A 16,471-nucleotide genomic window follows, 5' to 3' on the forward strand; every position below is an offset into this window, starting at 1 on the left:
TAGTGATAGGAGAAAGCAGACAGTTTTTGGCTATTGTTTCTAAATTCTCTGCCGACAATGCACCTTGCTGCCACTGCATCTCCCCCACCCTCCAGCCCCGTGTGCCAGTCTGGTCACATAACCTTTGTCCTTTTCCAATTTGAGCATTCCAAATGTCTGGGCTCCCTTAGACTACTAGCTCATCTCAGGCTTGTCTAGGCCCCTCTCCGACTAGCTCATTCAGGGCTCTTTCTTATCCCTAACTTTTGCTAGCACTCACTAAATAGACAGCATTCTTCATTGTATGGAACTGCCTTCTAGTTATGTCCTGTCTGCTTAGTCTGCTCTACAAAACCAAAAGCTTGTTGGGAATAGCAACTGGACTTGTGGATTTTTATCTTAAGTTTCACATAGCCCTCAGCATGACACTGAAGACACACTTAGAACACTGTGTGTTGAATGATGGGCCAAGATTTAAACCCAGATTAGAGAAATTCATGACCCACCTATTTCGACAGTATGTTTTTACACGGTGGTTGTTATACCAGCCCGGCGCTTCCGGGGCTGGGCAACAAGTGATCAGTAAGACCACTGTAAGTACTGTCTGCACAGGGCTTGGGTCTGCTCTAGATAAACTCAGGAGCTTCTCTGGCTAAAAGATGAGTTGGTCTGTGCTGAGGATTTCTAATAGCTTTATTTGGTTTTAGCTGACAAAATATCCATCAGTCCTTCGCTAAAAATAACTCTATTCAAGAATTCAAACACTTCGGAGCTAAAGATTAAAGACTATATCTTATGGAAACACTGCCTATGTTGGAATTCAAGATCTCAACTTCTTTTGTGTCTTCCATGTGCATTCCAACCAAAATAATTCCCGCCGAAGGGACATCAGTCTGATGAGGCTGGATCCAGTCTTTCCTGGGGAACCTGTGGACTGGCCGGGCATCAACACACAGGGCCAGTTCGTTCTCTGTGAAGTCCAGCAAGTGGACAAACCTGCTGGTTGACCAGGAATCGCTACAAATACAAATGGAACTTTAAAGAGGTGTATTTTATTTTACCCAGCAATGGTTAAAGCATACAATGCATAAAATTTTGGAGGTGTCAAATTTAAAGTAATTGCTTCCTAGCTTCATTTTCATATTTTAGTCACGCAGAATTTTGGAGATGATCTGAAAGAAAACAACCCCATTCCAGGCTAATACAAACACTCAAATTAATATACACTCTTTCTAAAAAACAAGGAAGGGAGAAAAAGTGCTTTTTCTTTCAGCATTGCAAACTGAGAATTACTTTTTGGCAAAACAAAAACACTAACAAAAATAAAAACAAACCCTGCATGAGCCTATAGAGTGTCAACTATTCCTCAACTCTGCCAGGTAACTGTCTCCCATTCCCCTGGTTATTAGCTTTTTGGGGACTTAGAATTTTAAGTGTTTCAGCTGCAGCATTACAGGCTCAGACTTTCAGGTTTTATTTTCTCTAGGGAACAATTGTCTCAGAATAGTGTGGTAATCACTGACCATAAATGGTAATGAGTTGGCTTACAATATTTACATAATCCATTGTTACTTTAAAAAAGTTTTATGATACACGTTTACTGTGTTTTTAATGCCACGGAAGGATCACAAAGCACCAGAGCGGGTCACCTCTAGAACAAAGTTTTAGGGAAGGAAATCTGCATTCCAAAATGAGCAACAATAGAGAGGCATCATTCGAAGAGGTAGTGCACAGGTTAGGAACATGTAGTTTAAGAATAACCCATACCCAGAAAGGTGGGAAAGGGGCAACACAACCGGCTTTTGTTTCCAATTCCAGTGCCTACAGCAACACTGGCTGGGAAATTCAACTTCTTCCTCCTCATTGGTCTGACCCACCTTCCTTTCCAAACATAAGAAGGCTTTGATCTTTAAGTTAAGAACACACGGTCTGGATAGAAAAGATTACTTTTTAAAACCGTCATTTTATCCAGTTCTGGTTCTGGTTTTTTACATTTCATTCCCATGGGCATTTGTTGATTACAATGAATGTTTAAAGGTTTAAAATCCTCCCAAGAACCCTGAGTATTCTTAAGTTTAAACAAAACTAAGAGTGTACATTCATGTACCAAACAACTCAGACCACAACTGCTACAAAATATAACTAATGAACCAAAGCCCACTGTTGTCAGTCAAAATCATCCTGAAGCAATTTAGCACCTTCACCAATAAGAGAAAACCTCCAGTGACCTCCCACCCATAGGTACACAAATACAACAGAGAACCAGAGAGGTCTCTAGAAGCTCTACCTCCATAAAGATGCAAATTAAGATTTAAACAGTGTAACAATCGGCCAGAGCTAATCCTTTTACAGAGGTGTAAATGGCCATTGAGAACCGAATTCCGGGCTGCTAGCTTTTGTTAAGTAGCATTACAGACAAATTTCATCCAAGAGCAACGCCAAGCCACCAACTCTGAGGACTATTGATAAAATAGTTTCATAAAGCCAGTGCAATTTGTTTGCTTTGATATCAAATTTCCTGACCATAAATCCAAACATGTAAATATAAATACCGCATCAAGAATTAGTGCCCTGGGAAAATAAACTGGAAGCGACTATCTCAAGCCTGACACCCGATGGCTGGAACAGCTGTATGCACGGCCACAGTGAAGTTTGTATATGGGGTTTTGTTTGCCACACAAAACAGTTGTAGAAAGGACAAACACATACATAGTTAAACAGTATTTTTCTTTTAACGGGCTGTCTTACAAAACCTATGTTTTGGTGGCTACCTCGGTCCCCATTGTGCAGCCCCCTGGGTGGTCCCTTCCAGGGGGCCACTTGAAGGGAGCACAATGCCAAAAAGGAGGGAAGGAGGGGACGGTGACACAAAGGCCAACAGAGTGGGGCGGTATGCGGCAGGCTGAGGACCAGGGGTCAGCAAACAACGCTCCTTCTCTTTACCCAGGAAACAAGGGCTCCTTCTCTTTACCTGGAAACAGTGTGATTAAGCTGACAGTTTGAATTATGGGCTACATTTTGTAGGGTACCGTCCGTCTGTGTTAAGGTCCTCTGTATTGTAGCAGAGGCTCACAAGCAAAACCCTTGCCTTTTCCCCCACTTTGGCCTCAAAACAGACCTCATCATTCTGTTCCACTTTAATTCGCAGAACTACTCCCTCTCCCATGCCACCTTTTTTTCCCCCCCAAGTTCCTTAATGAGGCACTGGGCAGCCTGAGAGAATTTGCAATGGGTGTTTTCTCTATCCTTAAACAGAGATAAGCAGCCTGAACCTAAAGGAGTTTTTAGTAGCCCAGAATCATGACTTATGGCTTCAGACATTCTTTGTGAAATGCATAAGTGTTCCAGTTCATTTTATCCTTGATAAACTATGGATCCCAAACTTAACGCTCTGGTTGATAAAAATCCTTGCTAGAAGGGTGAAGACCAGAAACATTTACTCTTGCTCCTTGGGTTTCTTTTAAATCAGCACTGACATGTCACCAGAGGGGTGTCATCATTAGGGTCCTGGCTGCACTCCCCAGTCTGAGGCACACACAACAGATTTATGGAGCCGGTCCCCTAAAGCAACCTGGCTTTGACTATCTGCTGCAAAAAAGAACACAGAGGGTGAATGTCTTACTATTATGCAACTTTAGGCCTTTCAAAAATGGAATACAATCAGACCCTGCATTTTGGAAAAGTTTTAAAAGTGTTATGAACATAGGGGCGCCTGGGTGGCTCAGTTGGTTGGGCGTCTGCATTCAGCTCAGGTCGTGATCTCAGGGTCCTGGGACTGAGTCTTGCACCTGGCTCTCTGCTCAGTGGGGAGCCCGCTTCTCCCTATCCCTCTGCCTGCCATTCCCCCTGCTTGTGTTCTCTGTCAAATAAATACATACAGAGTGGGAAACGTTCAGAGGAGAACCTCTCTTTAGTGCTTCGGAAGAAGGTGGGGAAAAAGGATACTTCTTTAAAAATGGCAATGGTATCAGAATTCCTCAAACAGGCCTGGTTTGTTGAAAATGAAGAGCAGGAATACATTAAAACTGTGAAAGGATCCAAAGGTGGTCCTGGGTCAGCAGTGAGCCCCTATCCTACCTTCAATCCATCCTCGGATGTTGCTGCCTTGCATAACGCTATAACAGTTAAAGGTGTGGATGAAGCAACCATCATTGACATTCTAACTAAGAGGAACAATGCACAGCGTCAGCAGATCAAAGCAGCCTATCTCCAGGAAAAAGGGAAGCCCCTGGATGAAGCTCTGAAGAAAGCCCTTTCTGGTCACCTCGAGGAAGTTGTTTTGGCTCTATTAAAAACTCCAGCCCAGTTTGATGCTGATGAACTTCGTGCTGCCATGAACGGCCTTGGAACTGATGAAGACACTCTGGATGAAATGTTGGTATCAAGAACTAACAAAGAAATCGGAGAAATTAACAGAGTCTATAGAGAAGAACTGAAGAGAGATCTAGCTAAAGATATCACCTCAGACACATCTGGAGATTATCGGAATGCTCTGCTTTCTCTGGCTAGGGATCTGAGGATTTTGGCTTGAATGACGACTTGGCTGATTCAGATGCTAGGGCTTTATATGAAGCAGGAGAAAGGAGAAAAGGGACAGATGTGAATGTGTTCATTACCATCCTTACCACCAGAACCTATCCCCATCTTCGCCAAGTGTTTCAGAAGTACAGCAAGTACAGTAATCACGACATGAACAAAGTCCTGGACCTGGAGGTGAAAGGTGACATTGAGAAATGCCTCACGGCTATCGTGAAGTGTGCCACAAGCAAACCGATGTTCTTTGCCGAGAAGCTTCATCAGGCCATGAAGGGTTCAGGAACTCGTCATAAGACATTGATCAGAATTATGGTTTCCCATTCTGAAATTGACATGAATGACATCAAAGCATGCTACCAGAAATTGTATGGTGTCTCTCTCTGCCAAGCCATCCTGGTATGTTGTGATTTTCATAATGCCACCTCCACAAATGGCAGTCTTTTTGCAACTTCTCCAAAGAGAAAATCTGACTTATGTACCTGTAGATTTTAGATGTAAGATTCATTTGTTATATTAGGATATGTAATTTATAAGTAAATTGAACTTTCACTGGACTAGTGAGTTCTCTACTGAAAAACTACACAAATTTTTCAGTAGCCATGGAAATATTTAGTTTCCCATACATAAAGTTAGCAAGCAAAATATTTTAGTAGGGAGATATAGTTTGCAATGAATATTGATCAGAGATTAGAAACTTATTATTCTAAGCTTTCTTAATTTTGTTATATGTAAAATATAAAACATGCATGTTTAAATTTTCATTATAATGTTAAAAATAAGAAGACAAGTCAAGGGTTTTAAACTTATTGAAAGACTGAAAGATAGATGACTAATTCAAGTTAAGTTGTCACTTATACCGGATAACTAAATCTACCAAGAAAAGGTGAGAAAATTATCAGTTTCTCCCTGGTGAGTGAGTCAGATAGCCTTCACTATGATATGAAATTATACTGTGTTAAGCTCACTCAATTCTGTGTGACATTTAGTTCTTGGAAAATAATGGCTCTAATATACAACATAATCAATATAATCTGAATCTTGAAAGCTCTTGCTTTTTATGTAATAATCAATTAACAAATATCAGTTATCTGCTATATTAATTGTATTACTTAAATAAATGATATAATTATAAAAGAAAAAAATACATACATAAAATCTTTTAAAAATTTTATGAACTAAATAAATTTTTGCTTATTAGACATTATCATAATCAGTTCTATAATTAAACTCTGGGGGTGCTTTTGGTAAAAGGGCATCTGTATTGTCAGGGTGGAACCATCTTCGCTGGGCCTGAATGACTGATAGAGGACCATCAAACAAAACATCAGACTTTTGCTGTGCTGTTACATGTCTGCCTGTCTCTGTATGTGTGTGCGAATCTGCGCGTCCGCACGTGAGTGTGTGCATGTGTCAGAGGGGAGGTGAGGAGCCTCAGGCTCCTCAAGGGTTACAGCATGTGAGGGGATCTGGGGAGAAGGGAAACCACAGGAAACAATGGGGTGGTGGATGGGCTTATGGAGGGCTCTTGTCAGGTTCAGACCCTGTAATGAGTTAAGATGCCATTTCTGTGGGCTAGGTGAGTCTCCCCGGAGGCCAATAACTGACAAATAGGAATGGGGTCAAGTGCAGTCACCCTCACTGAGGGGGAGCTCGGACCAGTAGGCCAGTTCCCTCTCTGGATTCTGACTCTAAGTTCTGGGTCTACCTCCATGATGACAATTAAATGGGAGTGGCAGTTCCCCAGGGGGGCACTTGCCAGAAGGAGACTGAACCCTTGGCTATTAACACTTGCCTTCTGCTGGGCAAGTATGGTAGAAGTCAAATGCAGGTCTGCTGAAAAGATGGTGCTGGTTTGCTGCTGGCCCTTCACAGGGTCAATACTGTATGACAATGAAGAAGCTGAGTCAATTAATTATTCAAATGTCCGTTCACCTAAGAAGATGCTCAGAGGAAGCCAAAGACAAAAAGAGAAAACAGGAAACGAGAAAGTGGAAGATGCCAAGTCATCCTTATGAATGAATAAATGTGTTTATTGTAGAGGAGAGGCAGGATGCGTGCAAAAAAAACAAGGAAAGCCAATTGGTCCTCCTGGGCAGACCCTGGCAACCAGGTGAAAAGGTTTGTCTCCTCAGTGTCAGAGTTCAGGGGTGCTGGGCAAGCACATCCCTGATTCCTGCTAAGTACACTTTTCAAAACAGTGGGAGCCAATTCGAAGTGTGCTCATGATTACAGATGTAATATTGTCCCAAGCCACCATATCCAGAGCATGTCCTTGTAATACATAACACAGCTGATCAGTAAGGACCGTCGGTCCCATGATTCCATCCCAGAAATTCTTTCAGGGATTCACTTGTCCTGGAAAGTGGTGCTTTCCAATGTTTAAGGTGGCACAACATCTGGAATACACAGAACTTTTTTACAAAACAGCATGAAATACTGATATATTTCATTTCATCATATACACTAGAAACATTGTTATAAGCAATATATGTATGCAATATAAAAATCAAACGATGAGTACGTAGACCCATGATTAAAAAAACAGTCAAAGCTAACAAGATCAGCTGTTCCCACACAGTTCATTATTACTCATCTGCTACTCTCATGCATTTTATCCTCAAGTAGGCAGGCAGTGGCAGGTACCAAAGTTTTAGTAAAATGATTTTGAGAAAGTTCTCAGAATTACAAAGATTCATTCTCCTACCAACTTGGAAAAGATCATTTTACTCAACTGCAGAGTAATTCTACTGAAATATATCTAAGAGTCACTGCAATAAAAAAACCAAACAGCATTGTTTAAGCAGCAGATTCAAACACACTTTGAATGTGTCCATCAAAATGACAAACAAATTAAAATAAATTTACACTGACAAAGGAAAATAGGAAAAAAAAGTTAGCTAGTTGAAAGCCATAAAAGACAGGATTCAGAACTGCTCCTCCCATCTCTCCTGTAGCTTAAGGCAACACTAGTTTCCCAACTAGGACTCAAAATGGTGAGATTAAGTGTAAGAGTACGAGCAAATATCAAAGTCTCGTTTTTTGCTTAACTTTTGAGTTTTTCCTTGTCTTATCTGCTTGTCCTGTCCGCATACACTTCTCAACAAAAGCCCTCACTGAAGGGAAGCTTTCCCACTTAGCTATCAGGCTCAAATGTTCTTTGTCAACACCTTAAAATGCATTTGGTTTTTCTAGAGCCATGAGAAATATAGGTTAAAGAGAATAAAAAGAAAGATGAGCCATAAGGAACTGAAGGAAGAAGAATAAAATAGGCAACAACATGCAGAAGTGAAGTCAGGGACGGAGAGAAGGAAGTGTGGTGGCTTGCCACCCAATAGCCTGTAACATCTGTTTCGCTCTGATGGACTACCACTCCCCCATCTTAACCTACCCTCCTCAGATGGGGCTCAGGGCAAAGCATGGGGTCCAGGTGCAAGCCAGTGGTGCTCTCTCCTTCTTACAGTGACTGTGGAGGGGGTGGGCCAATGACAGGGTCAGAGCCAGTGAAAGGCTCTGGCTCAGCACGCCAGGACAAAGGCCACCAGGCTGCAGGGCCTGCGAACTGAGCCAATCCAGGAGACATGGAACCAAGAAAAAGAGAGGAGTCAGAGCCTAGTAGCATCATCTGAGCCTTGTCTGAAGCCAGCCTGCAGACCATCTACCACTGGACTTCTTGCCATATGCCAGTCCCTTTGACTTAGAACAGTTTAAAATAAGTAAATTTTTAACAACAGAAAGAGTCCTAATGGACACATAGAGTAAATAAGGTTTAAAATACGTGAAAAGGACAAAAATATTCAGTAATTTCTTGCTTCTGCATCAGTTTATTTTTTTAAAGACTGTATTTATTTATTTTAGCTAGAGAGATGGGAGCATGGTGTGAAGGGCAGAGAGGGAGGGAGAGGAAAAGGGAAAGAATCCCAAGCTGACTCTGCACTGAATGTGGGCGGGGCTTGATTTCAGGACCCTGAGATCATGACCTGAGCTGAAACCAAGAGTCAGACGCTTAACCAACTGTGCCACCCAGGCGCCCGCATCATTTTTATCTTTATTACAAGCACGTTAAGCATTTGATTATAAAATACAGAATACTTTCTATGGCATGATGGATATTTAATACATATCTCCAAAAAAGTGGTCATTAAAAGCATCCCCACTATAGGAAGATTTTAAAGGCCATCAGTGAAAGCTATGAAACTAGCCATATAAACAAAGGTGCCCTTGCCTCCACAGGGCAAACACCACAAAGCTGCAAGACATGTTTTTTAAGCTCTGGAATTTGGAAGATTAAAAAAAAAAGAAACAGCTTTACTGCAATAAAATTCACATAACATAAAACTCAATCACTTAAAGTATATACTTCAATTTTTTTATTAATATACTCATAGAATTGTGTAACCTCACACAATCTAATTCTAGAATTTTTTCAAAAGATAGTTTTGAGGGCTTGTTTTCAGTTTAATTATTTTTATGATTACAAAAGTAATACTTATTATAAAAAACTTGAGTTCTGCCTTGGACACAGCTCCTTTGCCTGTTTCCTGTATCCACAAACTCTTATTTTAACCAAGTGTAACAAAACTGTGGTTGCCTATTCAATGTCCAGCTCCTTTCTTTCCTTTCACAGAACCTCAATCTTGTTCAAGAATCAACCACCCCCTCGAGTAACCCAAATTCAGGAGTAAATCACAATTAGTCTAAGCCAGGAGTGATGGAATCCAGCCACAGCGTGCTTTTGTACCACTCTTGAGCTAAAATTTAAAAAGAGAAAGGGGGAGAAAAGGGGATGGGGATGGGAAGAGGAGAAGCAAAGCCTGAAATAGTTACTATCTGGCACCTTACAGTAAAGGTGTATCTCTCATCTCAGTCCGTTATAATAATCCTTGCTAGTGATTGGCTTAGGAATGGGCATGTGACTGAATTTCAGTCAATGAGATGTTAGGGGAAATCTACTGAAGGCTTTCCTTGCTCCTAACGAAGAGTGAGTGTCTTTCTATCTTTGGTATCTCTTTATCTTTGTGGTGTCAAGATGAGGTTCTTGGTACTTGTATTCATCAGCTTAGGCTGCTATAACAAAATATCATAGACTGGGTGGCTTAAAGAGCGTATTTATTTTTCACAGTTCTAGAAGCTAGGAAGTCTAAGATCAAGATGCTGTTTGACTTGGTTCCTGGTGAGGACCCTCTTTGTGGCTTGTAGAGAAGCCTTATCACTGTGTCCTCACATAGCAGAGAGACAGGGAGAGCTCTCTCATGTCACTTCTTATAAGGGCACTAGTCCCATCATGAGGGCCCTACCCTCACAATTTCATCTAACCTTAACACCTCCTAAAGACTCCATCTCCACATACTATCACACTGGGGTGAGGGCTTCGACATGACTTTTGAGGGGACACAATTCAGTCCATAATAGCACTGCTGCCACCATCTTGCTCCTGGCCTTAGGATGAGGCCAGCACTGATGACAGGGCAAGGTAATGGAAAGGACCTGGGTCTCTGAGGACAAAAGTGAAGGGCAGTGGTAACCAGTCCCAGAGCCTGCTTTATTCCTGGACTTCTAGAAATAAGAAATAATAAGTACATTTATTATTTAAGGCAGTTTGAAACAGCGTTCCTGTTATTTGTAGCCAACAGCAACCTGATATATCAAGCTAATTTATAGATGAATGTTCAACAAGGTCAAAAATCTAACTTTGAGAAAAAAAAAAAAAAACTCTTATGGACGACTTTTCTTCTTTCTTCTTTTTAAAACATTTATTTATTTATTTATTTATTTGGGAGAGAGAGACTGACAGCGTGTGCAAGCCAAGGTGGGGAGGCGCAAAGGGAAAGGGAGAGGAGAGAGAATCTCAAGCAGACTCCCTGCTGAGCACAGAGTCTGATGCAGAGCCTGACATGGGGCTCGATCCCATGATCCTGAGATCATGACCTGAGCCAAAATCAAGAGTTGGCCACTCAACCGACTGAACCACCCAGGCTCCCGATGGATGATTTTGCAGTAATTCAGATTCTTATTTCATTGAAAAGAATTTAAGGAGGTATCTTAAAATGACAATCCTGCCCCTGTCACCCTGGCCCCCACCATATCTCCTTTTTATAAATATAAGCAATAGCAGGATCCTTGCTCTTGGAGTGGCCGTCCATAGGAGGCAAAACCAGTGGCTGCTCCTATGCTGGCACTGGGGGGATGAAGAAAAGACCCTTGCAGTTCCTGAAAGTGTGCCCTTGACCTGCAGTGGGTGCTATACAGTGACCAACAGTTCCCTAGACCTGGGCTGTGCCAGCTTCTCTCTGGGCCTTTGCTCAAACTTTAGCCCTCCCCACAGTCTGGAATGGCTAATCTCCTTCAACCAGCCAAACCAATCATCACTGATCTTCTGGTTATCTAGTGCTGTGTTACAAGCTAACCCAAATTCAGTGGTGTAAAACAACAACCAACAACTTTTGCTATGCTCATGCTTTTGTGGATTGGGAATTTGGACAGGGAGCAGTGCAGGTGGCTTGTCTGCTCCATGGTCTGGGACCTCAGCTTGAACATCTAGGGGTGACCTGGAATTCAGGGGACTGTAACTGTTTGGAAGCTTCTACACTCACACCAAGAACCTGGGCTGGGATGACTTCAGGCTCAGCGGGGCCTACTAACTGCCATGCCTACACGTGGCCTCTCCCCGAGGCCCATTTGCTATTAGCCCCACTTTCTTGGAAACCTGGCCATGTTCCAGTCTCTCCTACCTTATTTGGGTCTTAAACAACCAGGGCCTGACTCCCAGAGTTTCCTCTCCAACATCTGAAACCATGGTAAATTTGTCCCACTCAGAATAAACTACTTTCAGATCTCAAATTTGTATTGAAAGAGGTCTAGTTTTGCTATACTCCCGGCAGGATTTGGCCTGATTGTTGTTCCCTCCTTGGCAGAAGTATAGGTCTGCTACATTCTCTCACTAGCCTCCCTCTCTCTTCTTTCCTCCCCTTCCCCTCCATCTCTTGTTTGGCTCCCAGAGAGCTGGGGCACAGCACCTTACCACTCCACTGGGAGATCTCCCTCAAAATGTTGTAATTTACTGAAATATCAAATGGGAAAGAAAATAGTACCAGCATAGTCTTTTTTTTAAATCTCTCAGAATTCCCTTATAAAATGAAAAAGAAAGAGAACAACTAGGGGAGCAAACCAAAAACTCATGGGTAATATCTATTATAAAATTAGATGACAGAATGCAAGGGAGTGTGACTAACTCCTAATAGCAACCCAACCTATTAAACCCACAACTGTGCTGAAGGAAGTAGAGGGGCAGCAAAGGGATATGAGTCTCCCAGAATGTGAGAACCTCCACATCAGCAGGTGGTTCTCACTGAAGGACAGCAGCCCATCTGGAAGGGGGTCTGCAGGTCCAATTTCAAGGGTGAGAACACAAGGGGCTGTGGCATGGGCCCCGTGACTCTAGGACCTCACGGGTCTAAATGCCCTTTCAGCAGAGAGTTCAGCCCTTAGAAGAAAGTACTAGAAGCAAGCTCTACGTTGAGCTGAACTGAGACAATAAGAAAGAAAGAATCCTTCCACTTAAAGTGGAAGAGGGGAAAGAGGAGATCCAAGAAAGTAAGCCACACTTAGGAATATTATGGGAGAACCACATTAGAGGGAGCTCTGGAGCCATAAAAGTAGGCAAGCCAGCCTGGCTTACTTGTTCTTCCTGAGTGCAGAAGGCACTGGAACGCAGCCCCTGAAGAGATTCTGCCCCCTTATCAGTAAAATGCAGGTAATGACACCTCTACTGCATAGGACTGCTGTCATGAATGAGATATGTATAAGGTGGCTGGCACAGTGCTCAAAATAGAAATTATCACTATTATTATAAATATTAGCCTATCAAGTTTGTAGAACAACCTTAAGCCTAACCCTAACAAAGTACTAAAGATTTCAGGTGGGTCAGGTGAAGTGTGGTAAAACACCACTGTCCCACTCCAGGGGGCACCTCCCAAGTTACTGTGCCCTGGATTCAGTGCCTCTCTCCCCACATCAGTACTGGATACAGAACTCCCAAGCTCTGCCCGGAGCCTTCCCCTTCCTTGTCTGCAGGCCGACCCTGTTCCAGCTGCTCACACGCCCTTGCTTCAGAGAGACCCCTACAGCTGATTAGTCTATGACTTTCCTTTATGATAACTTTTCAGCCCTGATTACAGGCACACCTCAGAGATACTGTGGACCACCGCAATAAAGAGAGTAGCTCAATAAGGTGAGTATTGCAATAAAGCATATCATGATAGAGTCAAATGAATATTCTTTTTCCAGTACATATAAAAGTTATGTTTATACTACTGTAGTCTATTAAGTGTGAATAGCATTATGTCAAAAAAGGCAATGTAAATACCTTAATTTAAAAATATGGCTAAAAAATGCTAACCATCATCGGAGCTTTCAGTGAGTCATAATCTTTTTGCTGGTGGAGAGTTTGCCTTAATGTTGATGGCTGTTGACCATCAGGCTGAGGTGGCTGTGGCAATTTCTTAAAATAAAACGATGAAGTTTGATGCATTAATTGACTTCCTTTCACGGAAGATTTCTCTGTAGCATGTGATGCTGTTTGATAGCATTTCACCCACAGGAGAACTTGTCTCACAATTGGAGTCAATCTTCTCAAACCCTGCCACTGCTTTACCAGCTAAGTTTATGTACTATTCTAAAATCCTCTGTTGTCATTTCAACAATCTTCACAGCATCTTCACCAGGAGTAGATTCCATCTCAAGAAACTACTCTTTGCTCATCTATAAGAAGCAACTCTTCATATGCGAAAGTTTTATCATGAGATTGCAGCAATTCAGCCACATCTTCAGGCTCCACTTCGGATTCTAGTTCTCTTACTATTTCTACCACATCTGCAGTTACTTCCCACTGAAGTCTTGAACTTCCAATTTGTAAAAAATTTCGAATCTGTGAAGCAAAATAAAGTGAAGCCCAATAAAGTGAAGCCCATAAAATCGAGGTATACTTGTATGTTTTTTTCTGGAAAGTATCCCATTTTTTAGGAAAACTTCTGGTCACACCCATTTGGATGATGATTTCCTGGTTGAACTCTCAGAGTTCTGGGGCTTTGCAGTGACCTTATATACTGATGTTACATACAAACTATACTTACAGCGAGTGTATCATACCCAACACTTTTCAATGAAAAGGGTTGAGTAAAACAAAATGCCCATTTTGTCATGATTCTGATTCTTTGATGCTAGAAACTAAATTTAGCAAATTGCCAAGAGTCAGAAGTAAGAGACACAGAAGCCAAGTTCATTTCTAACTTAAAAAAAAAAAAAAAAGTTGGCCATTCCTGTTTCATCTCATGTATGTCCCTGCATCTTGACTTTCAGAAACATCATGTCAGATTACCTTTAATTAAGTATCAAATGCCAACATGCACCAGCTACCGTACCAGGTGCTTTAGCTGAAAAAAATTAATCTGATGAAGATGGTGAGAACTAGAAGTCAACTTCAATTAGTCACTTATAATACCGTCCAAAAGGAGATCCAAGATGACAATCACAAGAGGTCACAGCTCTGCCATTCCTCCTGTGATTTCACAACATGTCTACAGCAGGCAGAGAGCAAGAGAACATTCTAAACCAAATAAATGCATTCCTGATTTGTTTCTTATGATCATCTCTAGTTAACAAAAGGGGATTAGAGACAGCATTAACCAGACAGGAAAAATAAAAGTAAGGCAACAGGTTCATATTCTGGATGATTCTTTGTAAATGTGTATAAAACAACATTCTGAAATAGCATATTCTACATGTCAGCAGACAGTCATGAGTTTAGAAGGCTCTCTAGTAACGGCACACAGGGAAACAAGAAAGTATTGTGTGGAATCTAAAGAGACAAATTGTTAGAAGATTTGAGAGGGCTCATACAGGGAAAAAGATGAAATGGAAGGGGAGAAAACCTTCCAAGTAACAGATTTAAAGGGGAAAAGGCATATAAATAAATAAATAAATAAATAAATAAATAAATAAATAGGAAAAGGCAAACCAAATTAGGAATGCCTTGGCCAAAACTATGCATTTCATAGTTAAAATTGAAAGGGGCCAAATGGTATCTGGTTTCCTTGGTCTTCAGAAAAGAAGCAGAAGTCAGTGGAAGTGATGATGAGGGAGAAGGGAGAGGGGACACAGGGCAGGCTTTGGGTGCTGATACCATCTCTTGACAGGGTGGGGCTACCAGGGGTGTTCACTCAGTGATAAGTAATCAGACAAGTATATCATGATTTGTTCACTTTTCTATGTGTATGTTACACTTCAATACTAACATTTATTTTTAAAAGTGCAAATGACAAGGACTCCAGGTTCTCATAATGGCACCCTAGGTAATGCAGGTGAAGCCTTGCATCAAGAACAAAAACACATATTTGAAAAATCTCCTTGATAGCATTAGAGAGATAAGTAATGAAGAATTACAGGATCAAAATGTAGAAAAAAGGAAATTCAGAGAAATGAACCTAATATGTGGGGCAATTTTCTTTGAAGGGCATGTGCCAATTCCAGAATAGGGAGCTGAGAGCCTGAGAAGCTGAGCAGAGCTTTAGACAACCCCACAGAGTTAGAGAATAAAAACTGACATTCAGGTTTACTAAAGAAGGGAACCCTAATAAATCACCCACACTTTGAACTGGAACCTCAAAGGGCTACTTCCTGCAGATAAGGGTGAAACAGAATAGTCTGGTGGTCAAAGGGACTAAAGTCTGGCTCCAAACCATCAAAATCCTCATACCTGGATGAAAGAATCCAGGATTGCTTCTGCCCCAGATACCTGCCAGAAGTATTCTGCCTCTTCAGACAAGGAGAACTTCCTAGGTCTGAAATAAATGTGAAAATGCTCCTATACAATAGCCATTCAAAAATTACTAGAGATTTGAGAAAAACAAGATAGTTATTAAAAACCAAAAGAAACAAAAGAAAATAGACCCACAGGGAGTAAATGGGGGTACAGTGTCTAAGGTACTTATATTGTCCAGGAAGAATGTAAGAATACTAATTAACAATAGATTTTGAGAGGTCAGAAACTTATAGATCAAAAATTAGTGGATACTCAGGTTAGAACTATGTAATTAATAAGCTTGAGCTAATGGAAACATACAGAACTCTACACTTAACAAAGAGTTGAATATACATTCTTTTCAAGCACACATGAGCATTTATATAAACTGGCCATTATTATGACCAATCAACAAGGGCCAAAGAGCAGATGCTGTTCAGAGCATATTCTCTGCCAAAAATGTGATAAAACTGGGTATCTAAAATAAAAAGATAATCCCTCTTTCTCCCCATGTTTAAGAAGTTAAAAAAAAATCACTTCTAAATAATGCCTGTGTCAAAGAAGAAAGTTTAATACTTATTTACAAACATTTAGATAATTAAAATATTTAAAACTGAATGACATTGATAGTGTTACTTGTCAAAACCAGTGGGGTGCAAGTCAAGCAGTACTTAAGAGGGAAATTTAAAGCCTTGGAAAAAGAACCACATAATAAAATTTTAAAAAGAAATAAAGGAATAATAAAGATAATAATAGAAATGAATGAGATTTTTTAAAAAGCAATAGATGGGATCAAATCTGATTTAAAGAAATTAATAAAATAGACAAATCTCATGCAGGGTTGATAAAAAATAGGGCAGACATAAAATTATGAATGAGAAAAGGAGCATAATTATTGACACAGTAGAAATTCTAAAATATAAAATTGGCCCACACATTTGAAAACTTAGAAAATGGATCTATTTCTAGCATAGTATACATTTGCAAATTGACTCAAGATGAATGAATGAAAACATAAATATACACATGAGCATTTAAGAGCTGGAATAAGTAATCAAACAAAAATTGATAGACTCTTCATTGGTAGACCTGTCTTCTAAAAAACATTTAAAGGTTCTTCAGGCTGTAACCTCACAAGTGCTTCTCAGTATTCCCCAAGCC

At 40.8% G+C, this 16,471-nt stretch overlaps 2 protein-coding genes across 2 annotated transcripts in view; one reads left to right on the forward strand and one right to left on the reverse strand.

Annotated features, from left to right (window-relative positions):
- Positions 1-16,471, reverse strand: part of KIZ (kizuna centrosomal protein) — a 125,560-nt gene that overhangs the window by 50,134 nt on the left and 58,955 nt on the right. The window lies entirely within an intron of this gene.
- LOC113937450 (annexin A1-like) lies at positions 3,865-5,007 on the forward strand. The gene is given in 2 exon segments (XM_035728821.1): positions 3,865-4,487; positions 4,490-5,007. Coding segments are annotated over 2 exon segments (1,071 nt in total). The 5' UTR covers positions 3,865-3,934.

Source organism: Zalophus californianus, chromosome 8 (genome assembly GCF_009762305.2).
Source record: "Zalophus californianus isolate mZalCal1 chromosome 8, mZalCal1.pri.v2, whole genome shotgun sequence".
NCBI lineage: Eukaryota > Metazoa > Chordata > Mammalia > Carnivora > Otariidae > Zalophus > Zalophus californianus.